The 27,065-nt window shown below is 36.9% G+C and overlaps 1 protein-coding gene across 4 annotated transcripts in view; it reads left to right on the top strand.

The window, feature by feature from the left end:
• ECPAS (Ecm29 proteasome adaptor and scaffold) overlaps window positions 1–27,065 on the top strand; it is a 119,858-nt gene that overhangs the window by 51,536 nt on the left and 41,257 nt on the right. For all 4 annotated transcript variants that reach the window (XM_084779192.1, XM_084779191.1, XM_084779189.1 and 1 more), the window contains 14 exons: window positions 3,397–3,482; window positions 3,918–3,996; window positions 7,681–7,730; window positions 8,883–8,949; window positions 9,042–9,164; window positions 11,490–11,593; window positions 13,589–13,712; window positions 15,875–15,955; window positions 16,947–17,169; window positions 18,740–18,831; window positions 22,885–23,019; window positions 24,028–24,190; window positions 25,172–25,344; window positions 26,476–26,577. In XM_084779192.1, coding sequence (XP_084635318.1) covers window positions 3,397–3,482; window positions 3,918–3,996; window positions 7,681–7,730; window positions 8,883–8,949; window positions 9,042–9,164; window positions 11,490–11,593; window positions 13,589–13,712; window positions 15,875–15,955; window positions 16,947–17,169; window positions 18,740–18,831; window positions 22,885–23,019; window positions 24,028–24,190; window positions 25,172–25,344; window positions 26,476–26,577 — 1,602 coding nt within the window. The remainder of the gene's footprint in view (window positions 1–3,396; window positions 3,483–3,917; window positions 3,997–7,680; window positions 7,731–8,882; window positions 8,950–9,041; window positions 9,165–11,489; window positions 11,594–13,588; window positions 13,713–15,874; window positions 15,956–16,946; window positions 17,170–18,739; window positions 18,832–22,884; window positions 23,020–24,027; window positions 24,191–25,171; window positions 25,345–26,475; window positions 26,578–27,065) is intronic.

Here is a 27,065-nt window from a genome sequence, read left to right as displayed (position 1 = left end):
GCACGTGTCAGGATTTCATCCTTTTCTAAGTCTCAATGTCCCAGTCATCTGTTTGGATCCTTGGCATACTTTACATTTTAACTTTCATGAATAATGCTTTCATGATCATGAATGTTTCAGCATGTCTTTGAAATCTTGTTTTCAGTTCTTTTATGAGTACATTTTACATTTCTAGGATTGTTGGATTATATGGTAATTTTCATTCTTTGAAGAGATGCCATGCTGTGTTTCTTGTTGGCTATATATCATTCAGACTTTATTCATATCCTTAGCAAAATTTAGTTTTTGTTTTTGACGGCAGCCTCCCTAGTGGGCATGAGCTGATGTGTACTGTGTTCTAACTCTGTCTCCCCTCGTCCCTCTTCTCCGTCCTTCCTCCCACCAGCTCTCCCAGACATACAGAGCTGTAGTCTTGTTTTCAGATGAGGCCTTGCTTATCTTGCTTAGGCTGATTTCTAACTTAATTTATGGGCTTAAGCTATCCTTTCTGCCTCATTCTCTCATGCCAAATTTTGAAGTATTTGTTCTTTACATTAAGGCGTCTGTCTGTATCCTGGATATTAATTCTTAATTAGATTCGTGACTTGTAGTTTTTCATCCACATTGTTAGTTTCCATTATTTACTTTAAAATATTTATTTTTAACTATATTATTTTAATTTATTATATATATCTTATGTGAGTTCCTGTGATTGAACTCAGCTTGCTAGGCTTGCATGGCAAGTGCCTTTACGTGTTGAGCCGTCATCAGTCTTACTTGGTAATGGTATATAATAAGTCTGATGAGTTGTGAAGCTAGCTTACTAAATGGTTGAGTGTGTAGTGTTTTTTTGTATTAATGTTCATAAAAAGATATTTGTAATACTTTCTTGTAATGTTCTTCTCTCTCTCTCTCTCTCTCTCTCTCTCTCTCTCTCTCTCTCTCTCTCTCTCTCTCTTTCTCTTTCTCTCTCCAGTGTAAAATTCTATTGATTATTTGGGAGTTTCACATAATGTGCCCTGATCATATTCTCTTCCCAGGTCCACCCCCTCCTTTGACACCACATTCTCCCCCCGCAAACAAACAAACAAACAAACAAACAACAAGAAAAAAAATACCAAGTCTAATTTGTGTTGTCCATGTACTGACTGAAGCGTGGTCAGCCCCTTAAAACAGATCCCCCCACCTTCACTCCCTCCCGAAGCCATCAGCTGCGGAGAGCTACACTCCAGCATCCCTATCACATTTTTAGAGTCCTCTTCAATGACTTCTTTTCTAGACTGTTGTTTTTGAAGGGGGATGGGGTGGGAGAGAGGTCGCAAAGTCTATGTCTCTCATTCTCAGCTGTGAGTCTGTAGTTGTCAATATCACTGCAAAAGAAGTTTCTTTGCCCTTTACAGTCGGCTGTAGCATGAATCATGAACTTCCACATGGTTTCTTGCCACAGCATAGATCATGAGTCACCATCATGGCCCTCAGCGGTAGCACAGGCCATGGATATCAGCATGGCCTGTGAGTGCAGTGTAGACCATGGATCTCAACCTGGCCTCACGCAGTAGCATAGGCCATATACATCAACATGGCTCCACACAGCAGCATGGCCCTTGGACATCAGCATGGCTTCATGTGGTAGCACAGACCACGGACATCAGTATGTCCTTTGGTGGTAACCTGGGCCATAGACACCTCCCCCAGCACCCCCCAGCACCCCCCAGCACCCCCCAGCAGGACCTCAGATATCAGCATGGCCTGGGATGGCAACAAGGACCACAGACACCAGCCTCTCAGGTGTAGCATGGATCATGGATACCAGCGTGGCCTCCAGGGCAGCACAGACTCTGGGAGCCTTTGAAGGAGTCCCAATCTAGAAAACGAACTGTTCTCCATCTCTGCCATCTCTGCCTGCCCTACTCCTTCATGACACGTTCCCTGTCCACTGTAGCCCTTTCCCAACCTGTCAGTGTTGTTGCATTTCTAGTTCTGCCTCTCTCCACTGAGCACACTCCATTCTTCTGTCTTTCCCATCTCTCCTTTGCATATTTGTTTGTTGAAGTGACACTGCAAACTGTAGTGTGTCACACAGAATAAATATATTTTCCAAACATCTTTACATGCAGATACTTATTGCAGTAGTCATAGATTTGGTTCAAGGTTTCTGGTTTCTGAAACACTGTAAATACTGGACTGTTGCAGAGACTTGTCTGGCCTATCTTGCTGTAATCCAGAGTGAGGGTGGCTTTACTGCTCGGCAGAGACCCTGGAGACAGGATCCAAGTGAGCTCCAGGCTACCGCACACCTTGTCCTCCGTGCCAGCTGTCCTGCAGCTCAGCAGGCATGGCCTCCTGCTGTTAGCCTGTGGGCAGCAGCACAGCCTGCACTCTTCTGGCAGGGTGAGCAGCTGGGGCAGTGGCTCCGTGCTCAGGCACTGCCAGACAGAGGGCAGGCCCAGTTCAGTAATTCCGTGTTCCTTGTCAGGCTCTTCACCATCTGTTCTTCCAGTTCTGTGAGACTTTAAAAAGCATCTTCCCATGAGACTTGCCTTCTCTCAGTTGTTCTGCAGTGGGCTCTGCAGACTACTTCTCGCAGTAGGGCACTGGATTATATTTTGTCATTTCAGTTTTTAATCTTTTCTGTTTGTTTATTGGGGCATTATGTAACATGTGTGGAAGATCAAAAGGTAACTTCAAAGACTCGGGTTTCTCTTTCCACCATGAAGGGTTCCAGGGACTGAGCTCAGATTGTCAGGCTCGGCAGCATGCACCTTTACACACTGTGACACCTTGACTCCTTAATGTGAAGAATTTCTATCATTAATACGGTAAAATTATGACTATCTTATCTGACACTAACACTTAAAAAATACCTCTTGTAGATGAAGCATAATAGCAATTATAAAGCCAGATTCTCAGTGCTAACTACAAACCCATTATTTTAGTCTTCTCAATATTGCCATGAGCAAGGTGTTACTACACTTTGTTAAAAGAAAACCAAAAACATAACCTGTCATACCGAGGGCCTTGAGGTTGATCCCTAGAACCCACGTGGTGAAAGGAGAGAACTGACTCCAGCGACTTGTCCTTTGACTTCCAATTATGTGCTTTTCTGTCAGGTAACACATGGGGTTTTTAGTCTCTCAGCTCTGGCTTGGTTTTCTTTTGGTAGTAGTAAGTGAAAGTATGTTCTATAAGTAATCCTAGCTGAGTGCATATTCTGAAACTGAAAAAACTTAATAAATTCCTAACTTACAATTGTTGTATATAAAAATAATACTGTAGCTTTAAAAATTGGCCAGATGATGCTTTGCATTAGTTTTGAGGAACATGATGTACTGCAGAGATCTGTTATTGAACCTTGACTACTATTTCAAAAATGCCAGATTGTTAATTGGTGTCCTTGACTGTGTTTGTTTTACATAGGTGGTGTATGATGGACTTTTTGGTACAAATACAAATTCAAAGTTAAGAACATTGTCCCTGCAATTTGTACATCACATTTGTATAACGTAAGTTTTATTTTATTTTTTTAACTAATTAACTTCATTTTTTAGAGAAATCAAGTTTCAGGTATTTTTCTTCTATTTTCCATAAAAATCAACTATATTTATCTTAGAGAGATTCCATTCTTTTAGATTTGTTTTTATTATTTTAAAATTGCATGTCTGTGTGGGCATGTGTATATGTACATACATGTGATGGTTTCTGCAGAGTCTAGAGAATTGTTGATTGTCCTGGAGCTGGAGTGGCAGATAATTTGTCAGTTGCCCAGTGGAGATGCTGAGAACAAAACTTGGGTTCTCTGGGAGAGCAGTAAAGCTTCTGTTGTTGAGTCATCTCTCTAATCTCTAGGAAGATTCAGTTTTTATAAATTGTTTAACTTTATAGGTTGCTAATTCTTATAGTAATTATCTGAAAGGATATCTTGATCTTTTTTTTTAAAGCTGTCCAGAAATCAAGATTAAACCACTAGGTCCTATGCTATTGAATGGTCTCACTAAACTAATAAACGAATATAAAGAGGTAAGTGACTTGTTTTAAGTTTTAACATTTCATAAAGTATTTAACATAATAAATCTTCCAGGCCCACCTATTGATATAGTTAGTATTTGGCACTGACCTTTGTTTTATTAACATTTTTATTTGAGATGATAATTTCATATGCTATTGCCATTTTTTGTCTTTAAAAGAAGTAATTGTGAGCAGGTGTGGTGGTGCACGCCTTTAATCCCAGCACTCAGGAGGCAGAGGCAGGCGGATCGCTGTGAGTTTGAGGCCAGCCTGGTCTACAAAGTGAGTCCAGGACAGCCAAGGCTACACAGAGAGACCCTGTCTCAGAAAAAAAAAAAAGAAGTGTTAAAACTGATAACATCTTTAAAGATGGCATCACTTCTTTAAGCTATGTGTGAAAACAATGGCATTTTGTGATACTTATATGTCCTATGTAAAATTGAAATTAAATTAATTTTAAGTTTTATTTCTGTATAGAACTATTTGGAATTGACTTGTACTAGAAATAGTGTTAATTCTTAAGGGGCTCAGATTTTACTTATTTATAATTTTACCAAAATATACATATATTCAGTAAACTTTTGATTCTGTAAACTAAGTATTATGAGGACTTCTTAAATTATAGACTTTCAAATTCTGATTTTCTTTGCTATATTTTTCTCACTGTTTTTTATATTTCTCGAGAATATGCTAAACAGATAAAGTATTAAATTTAGCTAGCATTGAATTTCTCAGACTTAGTTAAACATGAGTTCATCTTTTCAATACCAAGAGCTCACTAAAGTTAGAGTGGGCTTCGCACCCTATGTCTGTGTTTTGATGAGCGACTCAAGTTGCTTGCACTCTTGTTTGTCAGAAAAAGGATAAATTACCTTATTGTATTGTTCTGAAAATAAAATGAGTTAAAGTTGATTAGCACAGGCAGGTTGCATTAGTTAGATATTGCAGACGAAAACTGTTGATTTGTTCTATACTTTCGAATCTAGCTTTTTTTTTTTCTGTTTAATGATGCCTGCTTAATTTTTAAAGCATAATATTTTTATGCCGGGCGTGGTGGCGCATGCCTTTAATCACAGCTCTGGGGAGGCAGAAGCAGGTGGATCGCTGTGAGTTTGAGGCCAGCCTGGTCTACAAAGTGAGTCCAGTACAGCCAAGGCTAATTTTTCTTTTTAAATTTGTTTGCTTTATTTTGTTTTTCAAGACACGGTTTCTCTGTGTAGCCCTGGCTGTGCTGGAGCTCCCTTTATAGACCAGGCTGGGCTTGAACTCATAGAGATCTGCCTGCCTCTGCCTCCTGAGTGCTGTGCCACCCCGACTCTGCCAATTTTTTCTTTTAAGGGCAAATATATTTTAGCATCATTTTATGGCATAGATTATGAGATAATCAGAAGCCTCAGAATGGTTGGTAGAAATAAAAATGCTTTGGGACTTTTGGAGAGAAACTGTATATTTCTTTTTTTAAAAAATCAATTTATTTATTCAGTTTACATCCTGATGGTAGCCCCCTCCCTCTTCCCCTCCCAGCTCCACCCTCCATCTCTTTTCCCTCATCCCATCTCCCCTACTCCTAAAAAATGGGGAGCCTGGGAGCCCTACCCACCCACCCCAGCACATCAGTATCAGGACTGATTACATCTTCTTCCCCTGTGGCCTGGTGAGGCAGCCCTGCTGGGGGAAGGGGAAGTGATCAAAAAGCAGACAGCAAAGTCTATGTTAGAGACAGCCTCTGCCCCCCTTACTAGGGGGACCCACATGGAGCCCCGGCTGCCCATCATCTATATCTGTGTAGGTGGCTTAGATCTAGGCCACTGCATGGTCCTTGGTTGGTGCTTCAGTTTTTCCAAGGCCCTTGGGCCCTGGTTAGTTGGCTTTGTTATGCTTTTTTTGTAGCTCTTGTCTCCTCCCTCTTTCCTTCTCCCCACTTTGCACAAGGCTCCTGTGTTCCACCGATATTTGGCTGCGAGTCTCAGCATCTGTTTTGACCTATGGCTGTGTGGAGCCTTTCAGAGGACAGCTATGCTAGGCTCCTGTCTGCAAGCATAGCGAGGTATAGTTAATAGTGTGAGGGGTGGGCTCTCTCCCATGGGTTTGGTCTCAGGTTGGACCAGGCATTGATTGGACATACGCTCTATCTTTATCCTTACACATCTTGTAGGCAGGGTAAATTCTGGGTCGAATTTTTTGTGGGTGGGTTGTTCCTCACTCCCCACTAGGAGTCCAGTCAGCTAGAGTCACCCATATCCCCCTAGAAGCCTACCCTGTGGTAGGTCTCCAGCTCGTCACAGAGATTCCCCTGCCCATGATTTCTCTTCTCTCTGCAGGCCCCCCGTTCTCCTGCCCCCGCTTTCCCCAGGTCTGATCGCCACCTTTCTTTCTGTCCGCGTTTCCTCTCATACCTGTTCCCTCTCTGCAACCACTTCTGCTGTCTATTCTCTTTCCCCTTCTGAGTGAGATTTAAGCATCTTCCCTTGGGTCTTCCTTGTTACTTAGCTTCTTTGGGTCTGTGAATTATAGTGTTTATCCTATGTATGGCTAAAATCCACTTATAAGTGAGAATACATACTATGTTTCTTTCTGGGTCTGGGTTACCTCACTCAGGATGATCTTTTCTAGTTCCATCTATTTGCCTGAAATTTTCATGATCTCTTTGTTTTTAATAGCTGAGTAGTATTTCATTGTGAAAATGTACCACAGTTTCTTTAGCCATTCTTTAATTGAGGGACATCTGGGTTGTTTCCAGATTCTAGCTATTACTAATAAAGCTGCTATGAACATAGTTGAGTGAGTGTCTTTATTGAGACCCAGCTGTACTGCTCCTGGACATATACCCAAGAAATTGTAGATTTCAAAATAGGTTTTAAGTGGATCCACTCCTGTGGCCTGTTAGAGGTATGAATGTAGGGCAACACCAAATCATAAAAGTTTACATAAACCGTTGTTGTTTTGTGTATATGATTTTTATTTGTGTGTCTCACTCCTGTGCATGTATGTATGAAGTGTGTGTGTGTGTGTGTGTGTGTGTGTGTGTGTGTGTGTGTGTGTGTGTTACCCATCCCTCCCTTTCTCCCTCTCTCTCTTTCCTTCCAGGTGCCATTTATATACCTTCCCAACAGATGTGTCAATAGAGTGGCTGTTCAGATGGTGGAGGCTGAACTCTAGGTTAAATGGACAGAGTTTATCTGACAGAACTTTTACTGTGTTCTGAGTGATTCTGTCTCTCAATTTTGGTGAAACTCTTATCTATATCTTGGGTAGAGGCCACTGATTTCCATATTGGTCCTGACCTGATTAATTTGTTATGGTATAAGAAATAAAAAGAAGCCACTCGTTTTATTATAGGTATTTAGACTGTTATACTTATGCTCATTACAGCTGTATTGGGAGGAAAGATTGTAGTTTGTCAGATCAGGGAGAAGTTTCCCAATAAGTCCAAGCGTGTTGAAAATTAATTTGGTATTGGCAGGATACATGATATTGAAAATACCAAGAAAGAAGTGCCAGATAAGAGAAGTCTTTCATGTGTGACCGCTGTATTTTGGAGCAAGTTAAGGATGCATGGTTTTGTTCTAGGTTTGGACATTTTTGTTGTTTAGATGTCATTATAACAGTAAGACAGTGTGAGTGAGAAGTAAAATAATACATGTTATTGTGGTAAAAGGGCTTGCTGTTTATTATTTTTTTATTTTTTATTTTAAGGACCCTAAACTACTGTCAATGGCATATTCAGCTGTTGGAAAACTCTCCAGGTGAGTAATGTCTTTTTTTTTTTCTCAATTTTTTCTTTTTCTTTTTTTCTTTTTTTTCTGTGAGAGATAGCTGTTGGAAAATGAGAAAAATTATCTGGCATTAATAATGGATGGAGAAAACTGGGCACAGTGGCACATGTCTGTAATTCCAGCACTCTATGAATTCAAGGCCAGCTTGGTCTACAAAGCAACTCCAGGACAGCCAACACTACACAGAGAAACCCTGTCTCAAAAAACCAAAACCAAAAAAACAAAAAGAAAAACAAAACCAAAAAATAATGGATAGAGAATAATTTGTATGATTCTGACAGAAATTATATTTTATGGCAACAAACTAATTAGAAATGTCTTCTGTTAAGAAAAGATAGGAGTCATTTGAGTTTATGTTTGAAAATATATTACCATCTTAAATTTAGTCTTGAATTAGGTTTTAAACTGAATTGAGTCAAAATAGGTTACCATTATTGTTGCCTGATGGATTACACCGTAGACATGAGATCAACCTCAAGTGTGCTTATTGCTTCTTATCACTAAATCTTAAAATCCAATCTGATATTACTTATACTATGAACATGAATGATCCTCTTTTTAAAGATATATCTACTTCCCTCTGTTCAGTATGGTTTCCTCATTCCCCTTCTGGTGTCATCTTACACTTCAAACCGGCGGGGAAAAAGAGGTGAGATGTTCCTAGTGGTCCCATGTGCTGCTGTGGCTCCAAGCATAGGCTGTGCACTGCTCTTCTGTGAGGTGAAGGGGAGAAGCTTGAGGGTTCACCAGCGAGTGACCCAGGTCAGCTTACAGCACATGGGTGTCACAGGCTCCGTCCCTTTGTCTATTAGCACATGACATATTTTTATTTAAATTATAATTTAGTGTCTCTTTCCTTCACATTAATGAGTGCATGGAATATTATAGAAGGAGTAACTGGAAATACATATATGTTATGAAGGATTATTTATATTATATAGTTGAAGAATTAAACAATCACTTTAAAAATATTTGGCTCCTGGAGAAAATAAGCTAATGATACTGACATTGTATTCAGTGTTGTGAAAATGTGAGCTGAGGAATATTCGTTTATAGTTTCTTTTACTCCCTTTTTCATCCCATGGGAACTTATGATACTGATATTTTTACATTCTCTTACAGTCGAATGCCCCATTTGTTCACTAAGGATATAGCCCTTGTGCAGCAGCTGTTTGAAGCCCTGTGTAAGGTAGGGAAACATACTGTTAAGTTTACACTCCTGCATGGGTACTCTCCTGGAAGTCAGCAAGGAGGGAAACACTATTTCTGCTGTCTTTACAGGAAGAGCCTGAGACTCGACTTGCTATTCAGGAAGCATTATCTATGATGGTTGGAGCTTATAGTACCTTAGAAGGAGCACAGAGAACTTTAATGGAGGCACTTGTAGCTTCATATTTAATAAAGGTAGGCCCAGCTGTGTGAATGGTGATGGCAAGTAGTATATCCATTTTACATTAAATTTTTTGTTGATAAGTATAAATTATACTTATTTAGGGAGTGTCAGTTTTCAATAAGCGTGTACAATTATATACTATCCAAATCAAGATAAACTAAAAACTTTCGACTTTTTAAAATAGGCAATAATATTTAGCATCTGTAGTCATTCTTTTATACATGGGGCACTAGAATTTACCTTTTAGTATCTAACTCATTTGTTACCTGTAGGCCTACCTTCCTTGGTCTTTCCCGTCCTCCTCTTTATCTGTCTCTGGTAACTTCTGTTCTGGTCTCATCTTCTGTGAGTCAGTTTTCTTAGAAAGAGTCTGTAGGAGTCTTAAGGGATAACGGCGTGAGATTGTGAGGCCTTTGTCCTGCAGTACCTCTTTAACTTGTCTGCTAGTCCATTCACAGTATTACTTTTTAAATCATTATTTCATAATTCTGAAGATTGAACCCTCCAGGGTCTTACTCAGGCAAATATTCTTCTACCGAGCTTATTGCCATATGGTATACTTTTTAGTAGGAATTCAAATTGCTTTTTTTTCTGTAAAACTTTGATTATTAAGAAGTATATTTACTGGTTTATATTTATGACTTATGATCAGTTTTAGTTCTTTATGATGGAAATGTGGTTTTGGTTGAAGTATGCAGTGATACTTATATTTAAGTCTCTTATGTCCTTAGTCCTATGTTTTCCAAGCTGGAAGTTTTTTTTGTCATAACTGGTAGCTGAACACCGCAGTCCACTGAAGTAGAGTCCTGTGGTATCACTGTTAGACAAATGCAGAAAGAAAGATAAATCACATTTGTCACAATGAGTTGTAGGAAGAAATCTAGTACCATCATACGTGCCCTTCCTCCACTTTTCTACTTGCTTCTCATTGCAATATCTACAGTTGTATGCGTGTGTTATTATATAAAATATAATTATTATAGCATATAAATATATATTATATATATATAACATGTAATAAGTGATAAAATACTGAATTCTTGCTTTAATTTGTTGTCTTCCATTTTTAGAAACAGAGGAAATTAGGAAACATAATCATTAAAATATACTGATGAGATTAACAAATGTGTTTTTCTTAAATTATACTGACATATATTCATGTGATGGAGTTCTTAGAGCACCAGAAAGGTGTCTGGTGTCTTTTGAAATATGAAGAGCAAATTGTTCCATTCTATGCATTTAGAAGCTTGTTGTATAGAGAGTCCTGCTGTCAGATGCTCCTGGTGTCTTGTTCATGTGGTTCATGGTCTTATGTCATAGGCAAGGCTGTCTGGAACATTTTCCAGATAACCTCCTGAGTAAGAGTGCTGGTGTATGTGTAGTGTTTATAGATTCTGCTTCTACTCCCGTAAATAAAACCAAATAGCAGTATTAATTACCAAGCCAAAGATCATTTCTTTTGTTTTTGTAAACACTTTTAAAGCAACTAAATGCTAGGTTAAATTGTATAATTTAAATCAATCTTTGGTATCATTATTTTTGTAGCCCAGGGAATGTAAATTGCATGAAACCCAGAAGAGTAAGGCATATATTTCTTAATTTCTCACATGTTTGACTTAGGGTTGTGGCTGGAGGAGTATGTTGGGAAAAGGTACATAAAAATAAGCTCTTAGCATCAGTAAATTCCAAAACTGGTCAATTTTATAAATTATTAATCTAAGTTAGGTGAATATATTTGTGTAGTTGAATTACTACTGTAAAGTTATTGTCAACTTCAGAACAAATCTGAGAAAGATAGAGATATTTTTGTTTCAAAATTATTGTAAGTAAAGTTAGAACCTGTCCCTTGCAAAACATCCAAATTTCATTTATATGCCTAGGAGTTTTAAAGTTGGGGAGACAAAGATAGTGTTGAAAAACCTCACAATGAGCGTCCAAGTTTTGTCTGGAGATGTGTATATACAGAGAGATTCTGTATAGCTTGGCTCTTTGTTGGATCTATTTGCAGGAGCCTTGTAGGTAATAAAAGTGCTCATTTGGTAATGTCAAAGACTTGTAAGCAGCATGATTCAAGGTCCTAAGCAGGGTAATGATACGTAGTTCAGTGGTAGAGCTTGTGCGTAACAATTGTAAGGCCCAGCATTTCCTAGTACCCTAAAAGAGCCCTTTACAAATCATTTATCTTGATTATCTTATTGGTTTAGGGATGTGTTTATTGATATGTCAATTTTGAACTGTGTACGATTAGGCTGACTTAGAATTGGATTGAGATGCTGATAATTGAATTCTTTTGTGGGTGGTATGTGTGAATATCTGTTATTTTTTATGTTCAATAGCCTGAAGTTCAAGTTCGGCAAGTTGCAGTGAAATTTGCCAGCACGGTGTTTCCTTCAGATCATATACCTTCAAGATATTTGCTCCTACTAGCTGCAGGAGACCCGTGAGTTTAAAAAAGTGTCAATTTGAATTTGGGTTAATTTTAAGAATGCTTTAAAATTACTAAAATTTATGTTGTTTGCAAAATTGGCTTATGAAATTTAGAAGTAACTTATTAAGGAATTTAAAGTATACCCCTTTAGGTGATCTGTAGTCATATATATATATTGAACCATATGTATATCTATAATATAAGACATATAGAAAAATTCTTATGTAATAGTCAAATATAAATAAAGCAAACCTTATATAAGCAATATAATTATATTTAGATATATAACCATATATAGAGGTCTTCTATAGGAGAAAAAAGTCATTGATTGTTTAATACACATATTTTTATATTTCACCTTTTGGTGGAATATAATTTTATGTCTAATATGCTAATATTTAAAAACGAAGTGTGTGTGTGTATTTGTGTGATTTATATTACTGCAATTCTAAAGTATATATATATTTTTTCTAAAGTATATTTTTTAATGAGACTAATGTGTATTTGCTACACTAATGAGGCATCTTTTTTGATCATTTAAATATTTCTGAATTTGAAAAGTGAACTTAAGCCATATATATAGCAAAATATATATGTGCATATTAAAACAACTCTTATCAAACTTCTTATCTACTTTATAGTCAATGACGTCTTAACATCTGTGAAATACTCTAGTATCTGTCATAATGTGGTTATTGTATCTAATCATTTTTTCTTTTAAATATGATTATTATATTTTAAAGTCACATTTTATGATGAAGCTATAAATAAAATTAAGCTTCTTTCTATCACTTACATATCCTTTCCATAAACTCTGGTCTGTTTAAAAAAGATATGGGAAGTTACTTGTTAACTGAGGATTTTAAGTGGTTCAACAGTATGCCTTTGATATCCCCTTTTAGTGTGAGTTGTGTGTATTTTACTATGATTATTTTGGTATTTGCATTTCAGTTTGGCTCCACTGGTTTTGGATTGTTAATCTTGGTTTTGTTGACCTGTTTATTTTTTATTTTTTATTTTTTATTTTTAACTTTTCTGCCTTAAGTTTTCCAGCTACATGGCAGATTGCCTAGGATCTGTGAGCTAAGGACACATCACTTGATGTTAGAACAAAATTTCAATCCATGAACTTAAACAAACCTTAACCAGTATTTTTATTTATACCACAAAAAACCAAACAAGACCGAGTCAGTATTTTCCCTTTTTAGTTTAATAAAGATTTCTCTGTTGAAGTGAGACTCGTGGCAGTGTGAGCCTGAGCCTGCTCATTCCTTCTGGTCTGCTCCTGATAAGGTCTGTTGGGGATTCAGAGCCAGTGCAGAGGCTCTAAGGAGTCTTCAGGAGACTGGCGTGGTCCTCAGAGAAGCGAAGATGTGAGGCCGATTTCTGGGTGTCCTCAGATAGCTTTTTTTAAAAAAATTTTTTTAAAAATTTTTTTCTCAGATAGCTTTTATAGTTGTGTGTATGATGCCATTGTGCACTAATGCCATTGTGCACCAATGCCAGTGTGCACTAGTTACCAGTGTGTACTAATGCCAGTGTGCACTAATGCCAGTGTGCACTAATGCCAGTGTGCACTAGTTACCAGTGTGCACTAATGCCAGTGTGTACTAATTACCAGTTTTTGAGGGATTGTAGACAAACTGCCAAGAAGTGTCAGAATTGACGTGGTTGTGTAGAACACAGGACACACCACTGAGTTTCAATGTGTGTTATAGTTGTTTGTGATTTAGTTTTAATAAGAGTAAAACATGCAAATGAAATATTTACATAATGAGTTGTAGTAATTAAAGATGCAGGACAAGTGATTCTGCAGATCTCATTAAGTTACCAAAAGGATGTAATTTCTTATATTACTTTTCATTTATTGCTTACATAGCCAAAAATATACTCAAGACATTTTGTCAGAACCCTACCTGTCAAATAAAAGTTCTGCTTTCATTCTTCAAGTGGTGACTCTCCAGTTGATAAAGTTTATTTTAAAATTCTTATTTGTCTATCTTAAAGGCGAGAGGAAGTCCATGGTGAAGCGCAGCGTGTGTTACGATGTCTTCCTGGTAGAAACAAAAAGGAAAGTGCTTCTAAGCAGATGCCATCTTTTCCAGAAATGGTATATTACATTCAAGAAAAGGTAGGGCTTTTTTTTCTTCTAATTACCTTTTATTTTTAATATAAGATTGGTAACCAAAAAAATAATGGTAGTAACACCTTACCCAAAGCTGCTGTTTGCTAATTTCCTATGCAGTGTAAGACAGTTCATAGCTATTTTGTGGGTTCATTATCTCAACTGCAGAATTTAATATTATTATATATTTTGTTTGTTATCAAGAAATGCCTGGGGGCTGGAGAGATGGCTCAATGGTTAAGATTTCTGTCTGTTCTTTTAGAAGTCCTGAGTTCAATTCACAGCACCCACATGGTTGTTCACCACCATCTATACTAGGATCTGATGCCCTCTTCTGACATACTGTTTTAAATGTAGATAGAGCACTCATACATAAAATAAATCAATAAGTCCTTTTTTTTTTTAAAGAAAAGAAACATTGGACTTTGTTTATAATTTCACAAACACGTAAGTATCAAAACTACTGGAACATCATCTCTAATAAAATGAATAAATCCTATATCTTCTCCCCATTATTCCATCATGGCTAATTTCATTGTTTTCTAGATATTGATTACATTTTCACATTTTTCTTTTTTATTAAATATTTAAAAATCTTTACATATACTTTTATATTATTACACACACACACACACACACACACACACACACACACACACACACACACAATAAACTATCCACAGCAAGAAGAGCTATGAAACAATAAGGAATTATATAAATGTTACATTCTTAGTGTTTTGGGTATTTGTATTTGGCAGCCTTGAAGAAAACATCTTTTCTGTCTTGGTGCATCTAAAATTCTGAATGTAAATCAGTATCTATCATATCTCGTCATTATTAACTTAAAACATCTATCTAGACCTAAAAACATCTTGATCTTAACTATAGGTAGTTGAAACATTTAGTAGATGATAAAAATAAAAATTAACATTTTAAAAGTAAAAATGTAATAATTAAATATTAAAATTCCTACCAATCATAGTATTTACAGTAAGAGGGACTTAGTTTTCCTAAATATGAATGATTTGTAATTCCTTTAATGTTTGTCAACATTTTCAGTATGTTGAAAAAAAATTTTTCTTTGGTATGACAAAGTTAGAACACATCTTTAAAAAAATGTAGATAAATTTGTTCTTCTGCTACTTGTACCACTCCTTAAGAAGGTACCATAAACTTCTGGGTGCTTTGGAGGGCAGCTGAGGGACTGTCCACTGTTATGATTTCATATTCTTTTGTCCGTCTCTGCTCTGCACAGTGTTTCTGTGGCTGAATCAGAGCATGGGCATCAGTAATCCTCAGCACCGATTGTCTCACTTTCTACACTGGCATTATTTTGATTATGTTTCACAATACCTATCATTTTGGGTGAGAGGGACACATGCAGCAGGCACATGCTTTGTTTAGAAAAGACAAATGCAAGGGCTGGAGAGTTAGCTAAGTGGTTGAGAGCATAAACTGCTCATAAAGTAGATGTGAATTTGATGTATTTCCAGGGCCTGCAAGTACACAGCTCTAGAGGATCCATACATCTGTCCTCTTTGGGCACCTGCACTCCATGTACATAACTGCACCCAGTCACAGGTGTTCATGTAATTTAAAATGACAAAAATAAAGCTTTAGGGATGGAAGAAGGCTTAGCAGTCTAGAACATTTGCTGTCTTACAGAAGACCTGGGTTTGGTTCTCAGCACCCACGTGATGCCTCACAATCATCTCTAACTCCAGGTCCAGTGGATCCAACACCTTTTGCCTCCAAGGGCTGTTCATGCATACCATATACTTAGATACATGCAGACAAAAAATGCGTATTATAAAGCAAAAATAGATAATTGTTTTAAAAAAAGAAAAACTAAATGAAATGAAAACTAAATTAAATGAAAGGGGCTGGAGAAATGGCTCAGGGGTAGGACCTGAGTTGGACTCCCAGAATCTATATGGTGTTTCACATCCTGCTGTAGCTCAGTTCTAGGAGACAGGACGCCCTTTATGGCCTCCATGGACACAGACACACATTTAGGCCAACACCCAGGCACATACAGTAACCCCACCCCCAAAAGGAGACAGGTGCAGATTGGTGACAGTAATATAGCTGGAAGTACAGTTATTTTCAGTTGAGTAAGAGAACAATTAATATTCAACATTTTAATTTATTGGGCTTATTTGTATTAGGCTTCTCATCGAATGAAAACTCCAGTCAAGTACATGACCGGAACCACTGTCCTCCCATTTAATCCAGCAGCATTTGGAGAGGTAGGACTTGAGAGTCTTCCTGTAATGGCTATGAAAACTAGGCTATGTCTCATCTTTTTGCTTTATAGGTAAACTCATATTATGGTATCATTATTTAGGTGTTATTTTGAAAAACAAGGTCCAGTATTAGGTAATTTGTTTTGTTTTAATTCATAGTTAACTCACTGAGGTTTCCTATCCATACCCAGTCCCTGCACTAGGAATCAGACTTGGGGCCTTAGACACGCCAGGCAAGTACAGGTAGATTCCTTGCCCCCCAGCAAGTTGTCTGTCTGTCTGTCTTTCTTTCTTCTTTCTCCTTTTCTTTTTTTATGACAGAACCATTGATTACTTACTGTTAGGCTTTTGTAGCATATTAGATTTGACTTTTGAAGCCAACATATGAGGCAGGGTGTGGTGGTGCACACCTTTAATCCCAGACTTGGGAGGCAGAGACAGATGGGTCGTTGTGAGTTTGAGGCCAGCCTGGTCTACAAAGCGAGTCTAAGACTGCCAAGGCTACACAGAGAAACCCTGTTTCGAACCTCCCCCCACCCCCCAAAAAAGGAGCCAGCATACAATTGAAGTTGTTAGGGTTTTCTAGGTTAGAAGGCAAGAAGATTAATTTATCACATCCCTTAATGTGAATTTTATGTTTTAAATGATTGATTTGTACCAATTAAATATTAATCTTGCTTGGAGTAAGAAGATGAGTGGGGTGGAGCTCCATAGTAGTATGCTTTAGCATCAGAAAGGATATGGCTTCAGTCCCAGTATGAGGAAGAATAAAACGCTCAAGCTTTTTACTTTCATTAAAAAACACATCTGGATTTGTGAAATCTTGTTATACCTAGTTTGTTCAATTATGGTAACTTAGTGAGCACATTGAGTCATGCTTTCTGGCTGCCATTAAGATTTTGTGAAATTTTATGATAGAAAATTGTCACTTTGAAGACTATACCCCCACATTGACTTTTAAAGAAGCTCATATTTCTCTTCCTTCTTGTTTTAGATAGTTTTGTACTTGCGCATGTGCCTGGCTCATAGTGCAGGGGTGGTGCCCACCTCCCAGAGTTTGGCTGATATGCAAGATCATGCTCCAGCCATTGGACGGTACATACGGACATTAATGTCAAGCAGCCAGCCGACAGCTTCCTCTTCTAATAAGAGTGGAGAAACCAACCCTGTTCAGATCTACATAGGCCTGCTTCAGCAGCTGTTAGCAGGTGTTGGAGGTAAGAAGTTAATAGAGGAAGGACAGCAGGCTACCAAGAAGAGACTTGATACCCTATGAGCGTATACAGGGGGAGGAGGTCCCCCTCAGTCACAGTCATAGGGGAGGGGAGTAAGGGGAAAATGGGAGGGAGGGAGGAATAGGAGGATACAAGGGATGGGATAACTATTGAGATGTAAAATGAATGAACTAATAAAAATGAAAAAAAAAAAAAACCAAGAAGTTAATCATACTCAGAAAAAACATCGAAGCAATTAAGAAAGAAAATAATTTTACCTTTCTCTTTAGTATGTGTCCATCTGGCTCCAATGCATAGGTTCCAAACTCATGGCCACACAACTGACCCTAGTAAACTCTGTGGGCCTCAAAAATAAAATAAAAAGACATTAATTTGAGAGAGAGGCTTGTAGGGAGGAGGTGGTTATATATGTGTGTATGCAATAATAGGGATGAGAGAGAAATAATAGAGGTTTGGGGGTTACACTAATCAGAATACACTATATACATATATAAAATTATCAAAGAGAAATGAGAAGATGACAGAGACAGTTTGCTGCCTTCAAAACTCTCTATAACATTGGAGCATCATCTCCAGTCTTTGGACCCAACATATCTGACAAACATATTTGTGAGGCAGGAACTATTGAGGACTTGTTTATCCTGCCGTGGCAGAGTTTGGCCATCAACTCTACCTGTATCCAAGCTTATACATTTTTAGGTAGAATTCTGTCTGTGATAGAAACTAAGACATTTTGCCCAGTGGCTGGTTTGCCACTTTTGAAGCCATCTCCATAAGAAAGTTCTTTGATGCTCATTAACTTCTTTTAGGGAGGCTGGGTATTACCAGGAGTTAGCCTGTCTCATTGTAAATGAATCTTTAAAATAATAAAAATATCTTTAAATATGATATTCTGTATGTCTCTGATGATTTTGAAGATCTTATCTATCTTTCTATAGATTCATATCTATCTGTTACACATAGGATCTATATTTTTATGAGAAAAATAGACTAGTAGTTGAAATGACCATGATTTGATCCATTAACAGCTAACTTGTATAACTTACTTATACTAAATAGCCTACAATAGCACTTTCAAAGTATTGGAAGTAAGCCTTGTATTATAATTGAGTTGTATGGGTAAAATGCAGAATATGTCATAATTAAAATGTAAATATTCTATATTTAAAAAAAGAAAATTCAATAAAAATTATAAAAAATTAAATTTTAGACTAGGCTAAGAGTTTACAGCAAAACTATTTCAACCTTGTTGACTTGTGTAACTAAACATTAGCCTTTGTTTAGTTTCTAAACCTGCCTGATTTATCCTTGGCATATTCTTCATCTCAGAAAGAAATGTTAATGTAGATAGATATTTCACCTTTGGAATGTATGTGAAGAGCAGCGGATCCTATTGATAATTAAACTTCATACTTAGAATTTTAGAATTTAAATTTTTGATTTTCATATCAATTTGTGTTTAAGCAGTAGCATTATATTTGAGAGAATATAGGGATTTCTGTATATTCATTCTTTTTCATGAAAGTTAAAATTGTTCTGAATTCTTATTTAGGATTGCCAGTCATGTATTGTCTATTGGAAGCGGTGTCAGTGTATCCAGAAAAATTGGCTACCAAATTTGTAGATAAAACAGAGTGGATCAAGGTATGTCCTCATGGCATGTTTATTTCCCTATGACTTCAGGTATTTCAAACTAATTGAAAGGTTTTTTTCTTCCTCCCAATCTTACTTACTATTCCCTTCACTACCGTTAGGTCATTCTAAAAATTTTCCACAACCACATACCTACTGGAAATCATGTAGGGTAACACCCTCATCTTGATGGCACTGGGGAATGAATTTAAGAATTAATGAATTTAAAAAGTTATTTTTCTGCTTCAAAAATATTTTTCATAATACTAGGTATATATGTTTTTAGAAACACATTTGTATTATGTAATTTTATTTGTCATTTAAACACCTCTTTTCTCTAATTGTATATTGTCTCCTTAAATCTTCTCAATGTTCTACCTTATTCCCTTGCCTCTGACAAACATGCAAAGGACATTAATAGTTTTATGGGGTGAAACTTTCTATTTTTTTTATGCGTACATATATAAAACAATACATTTAAAATGTTTTTGCCTTCTTTCATACATAAGACAGCACACAGTTGGCATAATTTTGATTTCTTTTACTGGCTGGTAGCGCTTGTAGCTAATCTTGTAGTGATGGAGAAAATGCCTATATTAACAGCTTCATCATTTTCCATTGTGTGGTTAGTTCTAGATCCTTATTGCTAGTCATTTAGGACACTCACCTGCTGTGGTGAATAATTCTATGTAATACTATTTTCCATACAAAGAAATATCACGAGTATCATTTTTTCATAGCAGAGATGATTTATTGTATTTCATGGGAGAGATATAATAGTGAAAAGTATATTTTGAGATTTCCCAGATGTGGAAGACACATGTGTCTATAATTTTGATAGTGCCCACTTTGCATGTGGGGGGAACTGAGTTATATTCCCAGCCCAGGTGAGAGTGGTCTTTCATGGTGGGCTTATACAGGTGTATACTTTTGTTGTGCTTTGTAATGTAGTTCTTTTTGGAAACTGTAGCTTGAACTATAGTACAGTCTATAGATTTTTATTTTTAAATGTAAAAATAGGAATGTAGTTTGTCAAGAGTTAATAGTTTTGTTTTGTTGAAAAATTTGGCCTCATGAAACTGATTCTCATTTTAAAAGGGTTTTCGTTCTTTGTGACTATTTTCTAATCTAAACTAATCTTGTGAGTGTTGATCTCTTGGTAGAAGGTAAAAGGTTTCTAGGATACGAAGAAAGAATAGACCATGAGTTTGATTCTAGGGCCTGCTATGCTGTGACCTATAAACAAAAATATGGTCTGACTCCTACTTTTTATGATCTGTAAGATAAACATGCTTTTTACTTCATTTAAAAAATTATGCTGGATTTTGAAAACATGGGAGACAGGTATTTACCCTGATCTACAACTATAGCCCCTTTATATTTTTAGATTTTAATTTTTTGGCATATACATTTATATTATTACACGTAAGTAGAAAAATGACATACAACAAGAACCACGGAACAATCAGGGATCATACGATTGTTACAGTCAAGGTGTTTTGGCTAGTTGCATTTGGCAACCTTGTAGAAACATGTTTCTTATCTTAGACCCTTTATAGTTTTAAATACTTGGAAAAAGATAACAAATTACATTATTTGAAGACATTCAAACTGTAGTTCCCATTTTATTGAAACACAGCTGTGCCCATCCCTTTAAATATTATCTGTGCCGGCTTTTGTGAACTGCAGTGGCAGAGTAGAGTAGTCTCAACAGTGACTGGATAGCCCACATAGCCTGCCTGGTCCTTCACAAAAAAAAAATTTGCTGATCTCTATTTAAAATCAACTGTATGTATTGTATCTGTTTTAAAGTTTTGTATCTTTTGATAAAAATGCAACTAAGATTTTTACATATAATTTCAGCTCATAAAGCGTGTGTTTCATTTCATTTTGTTTTGTTTTGTTTCTTAGCTGGGTGTGGTGGTGCACACCTGTAATTCCAGCACTCAGGGAGGCAGAGGCAGGCAGGTGGATCTCTGTGAGTTTGAAGCTAGCCTGGCAAACAAAGCAAGTCTAGGACAGCCAAGGTTACACAGAGAAACCCTGTTGTGAAGATTTTTTTTCCTTTTCATTTATTTTACATTTTAAAAAATATATTTTATTAATTTATTCATATTACATCTCAATGGTTATCCCTTCCCTTGTATCCTGCCATTCTTCCCTCCCTCCCATTTTCCCCTTACTCCCCTCCCCTAGGACTGTGACTGAGAGGGACCTCCTCCCCCTGTATATGTTCATAGGGTAACAAGTCTATTCTTGGTAGCCTGCTATCATTCCTCTGAGTGCCACCAGGTCTCCCCCTCCAGGGGACGTGGTCAAATATGAGGCACCAGAGTATGTGTGAAAGTCAGACCCCACTCTCCACTCAGTTGTGGAGAATGTCCTGTCCATTGGCTAGATCTGGGAAGGGGTTCGAAGTTTACTGGACGTATTAAAATGTAATTATCACTGTCTTCTCCTTTCTCCTTTTAGGTCCTCCCTCCCATATTCCTCCCCACCTCTCAAATTCATAGCCTTGTCTTCTTCTTCTTCTTCTTCTCCTTCTCCTTCTCCTTCTCCTTCTCCTTCTCCTTCTCCTTCTCCTTCTCCTTCTCCTTCTCCTTCTCCTTCTCCTCCTTCTCCTTCTCCTTCTCCTTCTCCTTCTCCTTCTTCTTCTTCTTCTTCTTCTTCTTCTTCTTCTTCTTCTTCTCCTTCTTCTTCTTCATCATCATCATCATTATTATTATTCCAAATGTTTCTCATTTATTTACTTGTGAAATGGGTTAAATAGAGTCACGATGGATGTAGTGTGTATCATTGTTTCATATATATGTATGTACATACAATTGTCTGAATCCACTTTTATTATTTGTGTGTATATGATTTTAGGGCTGACTACTTTGTGTCAGTCAGGGAGCTCATCCCTGGGAGAGGCTAATTCTCCTTGAGCAGTCATTGGTTGCCTTTGGTTCTTAGTCTTGGGGTGGGGCCTGGTAAGAGTTCCCTCTGCTGTGTTAGCACGTCTGTTGATAGTATCATTGTTTGAGTGTTGTTTACCCAGTCATTTGAGAAGAGGTAGTCTCGGTATTCTGACTCTTACAACACCCCTACCCCTCATCCCTGTTCTGTGATGTTCTGTGAGTCATAGAGGCAGGAGCTGGGCTGCAGACATAGCCATTCAGGCTGGGCTCCCACAGTCCATGGATGTTTTGTTTGCATTGTGTTAAGTTATGGTTTTCTATAATGGTCTCCATTTGCTATAGAGGGACAGTTTTTTGATGAGACATGATAGTTATACTTATCTCTGGGTATAGGGATAAGATTTAGCGTGTACTTAGGAATTATCCCGGTCTTGCTAAGTGGGCATAGTAGATTCTTTTCTAAGACCTATGACCTGACTAGTTCTGGGTAGTTGGCCATGTTTCTAGACGTGGGAATGGTTTCCCTCCTGTTGAATGGGCCTTGAGTCCGCTTAGGTAGCTCTTGGTTAGCACTGGTACCGGAGTGCTGCTATTGCACCTTCATGGATATCTTGCCGTGCTGGTCACTCCTAGGCGTCATGGCCGAGTGGAATTGTTCATTGTTTCTCTCCTTTGGTAGCTTGCATTGGGCTTTCTCTTACTGTAAAAGCTAGGCTGTAGGAAGAAGGATTGCAGATTAATTCAGGTCAATATATTAAACTTGTCCTTTGATATTTTTATACACATATACATAATACATTCTGATCTTGCTTTCTCTCTCTCTTCCTCCATCTCTTTTACCCTCTCCCGCCCTACCTCCAGTCTCTTTCCATTACTTTTTGTTTTTTGTTTTTTTTTGTAATTTTTTCATTTTTTGGTAACCATTTAGTTGAATCAAGGTTATATGTGTGACCTTTGTATTGCAACTGTTTATTGGAGCCTGGCAGGTGGTTATTTGTTTTTTGTTTGTTTGTTTTAAATAGCTTCTTACATTATTTATTTTTCATGGATACCAGTAGATTGAATATTAAAATATGTCCTTCACTGTAACAATTTGAAGTGTCAGATGTTGTCTATGGGATAATGGTTATGAATCACATATCTATTTCTTTTCTGTATTGCTCAGAATCTGATGAGTAGCAGTAAAGAAGAAATGCGTGAATTGGCTGCTTTGTTTTATTCTGTGGTGGTATCAACAGTGTCCGGAAATGAGTTAAAGACAATGATTGAACAACTTATAAAGGCTACAAAAGACAATCATGTATGTTACCAGCTTATCTTCATTCCTCTTTGTTATTTAAATAAAATAATTTCCGTATTTTAATAGAACACAGGAACTTGTATCTGAAACTTAGGCATTGTTATTAAACCTGGAGGCAAGTTTGCTTTTTTCATACCAACAGATTTATCAAATTTGAGATCTAAGTACTGTTATGGCAGGAACTTAGGAACTACTTTCCTAGAAAGGTCCATTTCTCGTTTGAGCCTGTGAGTCAGTGAAGAAATACGGTATTTTCACATTCTGTTTTTGCTGTTTTTTTTTTTTTTCTTAGTTCCAGAAATAGTTGAATCTCACAGGACCATCTTCCTGGATTAGGGAATTTACTTAAACAAATGGACTAACCTGATTTTGTTGGCTTTTTGTTTTCTGTTTTGTTTTGTTTTTTGAGCCTACGTCTCTTATGCAGCCCAGGCTGCCCTCAGATCTGAGATCCTCCTGCCTTAGCATGTGCTGTCATACTCAGCTTTGCCCCATTCTTTTTCAGTAGGTGGTAGGATTTTTAAAAAGTATCTGATCACACTTTTAGTTTTTAGGTTTCCATTTGTAAAGTAAACTTATAAATTCCTAGCCTTTGTAAGTTATAATTGCGATAGATATGTTGATTCAGTCATTTCATTTAGTAGATTTTAATTCTGTGTACATTCAAGCAAACACACACATAACATAAACATTTATTAAAAGAGAAAGTATAAGGGCCATAAAAGCATATTTTAAAAGTCTCCTGTCCCACACTTGAAGGTTATATGCGATTAAGGTATCTAACTCTGGATATGAGTAAAGGCTCAGCTAACTTGTAAGCATTCTTTGTTAGAAACTATATTAGAAATTGTTGTTGCCTAAGTTTGATTCATTGGCTTCCAGAGAAGCCAGAATAATCATTTTATCTTCTAGCCTTAGGTTTATCAGAGAGACATTATCTTAATGACAGTTATTTCAGTGTATCTTTTCATGTGTGAAAAAGAAACAATGTCCCATTGTTAAATCCAGAGCCCTGAGGTACAGCATGGATCCTTGCTTGCCTTGGGATTCACGGTGGGAAGATACTTGGCTAAGAAGAGAGTGAGGGCGGCCGAGCAGCAGGACCTGGACACGGATGCTGACCTCCTGCCTGAGCAACAGGAGGTCATTCGGAGTGCCACAGAAACCATAGGTCAGTGTACTGCCTTGTGCGGCTGCTGCAGGCTTTGAATTATGTTAAATTTTAATATGATACTTTTGTTTCTTCTTACAACATTGCACTTTAAAGGCAAAAGCTTTTCCAAAAAATAATTTCTGTATTTTTATAAAAATGAAAATAGTTTTCTGGGTTTTTTTCTACTTTTTTTGTTTGTTTGTTTGGTCTTTGTTTTTGTTTTTTTGAGTCAGGGTTTCTTTGTGTAGCCTTGGGTGCCCTGGACTTGTTTTGTAGACCAGGCTGGCCTCGAGGTCACAGAGGTCCTCCTGCCTCTGCCTCTCAAGAGCTTGGCTCACAGGCGTGCACCAACACCCGGCTTACACATCATTTTTCTTACATAGATGTAACAGTCGGCATGAGCTGAACTAGAAACTGGTTTTCTTTGGGGGTTTTAAGATTATTCTCAAGGTTTTGATCCTTTTCCTTAGACCAGGTACTCTTATTTTATTCTTCTACATTTAAGATTCTTTACAAGTTCTGTGATTAAGATTCTTTCCTTATCAAGTCTTTTAATTGTTCTGTAGTCTTTTCAGATAAAGGAATTTATTTTTATCGAAGAATATTTAAGAATACAAAGAAATATCACTGATATGTTTTCTTTTCCTTTTTATACACTTAAAAACACAATTTTGGTGTAAATATAATATCTTTAGAACAAAAATATTTCAAGTAAGAACAAAAAATATTATGAAGAAACTATGGGGAACTATTACGAGGACTTTGTGTTTGTGCAGGGTGGCTAGAGAAGGAACCCTGACTTTATCTTGTAGTCACGGACACTGAACCCTGTTGTCATGGTGTCTCACTATTGTATAAATCTCAACAAGTGGTCAGCCAGGAGACGGAGACCTCGATTCTCTGTTGCTACCTTAAAAAATTTAAAACATGACTAATTGGTTTAAATCATTAAGAATAACTTAGCGTCCTTCTCTCTCTTGTGTCTAAATGTGCTTACAGGTTCGTTTTTAGACAGTACGTCTCCTCTGTTGGCAATTGCTGCCTGTACAGCCCTGGGTGAGATTGGCAGAAATGGTCCTCTCCCAATCCCCAGTGAAGGCTCTGGATTTACTAAGCTGCACCTGGTAGAAAGCTTACTCAACAGAATCCCTTCCAGTAAAGAAACAAATAAGGCAAGCCTCTTTACTTTGTTCCCTTCTGGAATTCTGTGTTTCCTATTCATAGCTGTATAAACTAACAGAACCAAGTTATTATGAGGATAGTCCTCTGTCCACATCCCCCATGCACATTGCAGCTGGAGTAAGGTGTAGCTGATGATTTAAAACATGACAAAGAGGAAATTTTGATAAATGTTTTTACTTTTGATTCAAGGAGACATGTATAAAAAGATAATGTTATCTTTTGACTTAGTTATTCTAATTTAGTTCCTTTATAGTTAGGCATTTAGGAAAATTAAAAATTCATTGAGGAACCTTTTTTTGTCATACAGAAGCTGGATAATAAAATATTCAATTTCATGATTTGTATAATTTTAAGGCAGTTCTCAATCTTACTTTTTTACAGCCCGTTTGGTTGAAGCGGTGTGAATAATCCAAGGGAAAGAACAGCTGTATTTCTTTTTAAGTTGAGATAATTGTTTTCATAGACTCAAAGACATTCTCTGCAATTAAAGTACCTGATGTTGAAGAATAAGATAATTTAATGAGTAGAAAAATACCAGTTATTATGTTTTTTTGGTTAAATACTATAATCTTGTTCTTGGTTTAGCTGCCATTTAAAATCCGAACAGTCACACCCTGTGATTTTCTTTTTAACTATCAATAACCAGTCATTATTAGCCATGGATGAATATTACAATGTGTCCATAGAGTGTGCTATAGGTTTCTCTATATTAAACATAAGTCTTTAAGGAGATGTAGTGAAGTAGGCATAGTTGTCATTCTGTATGAGGTATCACAGAGTTTCAGAGAGCTGATATAACTTGCCTAAAGGCTACTAAGTAGTAGAGATAATTTGTTCTTAGGTCTTCTGGGCCTGTAAATCACATTTGCCACCTTGACAGTTTAAATGATAAGCCTAAGGCTTTTCTTTTCCTTTTTAATTTTTATAGGTATGGATCCTTTATGGGCTCAATTTCTGTTTTAATGTCTTATAAATATAACATTGTAAAATTGGGTGTTTTTGTAACAAAAGCATTGGTATATGAGGCAAATTGCCTTTTCCTGTCGTCTTAGGGATACTGTTTTGAGATAAATCTGTTATTAATTTGTTTAAAATTTAAAAAAGAATCTGTGCTCTTCCAGATGAAAGAACGAGCAATTCAAACATTGGGCTATTTTCCAGTTGGGGATGGGGCTTTTCCCCACCAGAAACTCCTTTTGCAAGGTCTGATGGATTCTGTGGAGGTATTTATATATTTATTAAAATAAAAAGCATTTTAATTGTTTTGCTTATTATGAGACTTAAATTTTTTATATTATTAAGAGTTACTAATTAATTAATTTTTGTATGTGTGTTATCACCTGCATGCAGTGTTCACTGAGGCCAAAAGAATGCATTGGGTCCCCTGAAACTGTAGATGCAGATGATCATCAGTCACCATGTGGGTGCTAGAAACTAAACCTGGGTTCTCTAGGAGAGTGTCAGTAGTCAGAAGCACTGAACTATGTTTCCAGCCTATTCTCTGAGATTTAAAAAAAAAAAATAAATAAACATTTGTTAATTTATCATATACTTAATTTCAAGTTTAAGCTTTAGGCTTGTTACTGTGTTAGACAGAGCTTCATAAATTGCATGTCTAGGAAAGACTCATTATTTTTGAGTGAAATATGGTGTAGTATAAATAGAAGAAACCAGTTAGCCCTGTGTGGAGAGTTAGTGCTGGTATTCTAGT

The sequence above is a fragment of the Acomys minous genome (genome assembly GCF_964271855.1).
Source record: "Acomys minous genome assembly, chromosome: 1".
Classification (NCBI taxonomy): Eukaryota; Metazoa; Chordata; class Mammalia; order Rodentia; family Muridae; genus Acomys; species Acomys minous.
This window is presented reverse-complemented; position numbering and strand designations above follow the sequence as displayed.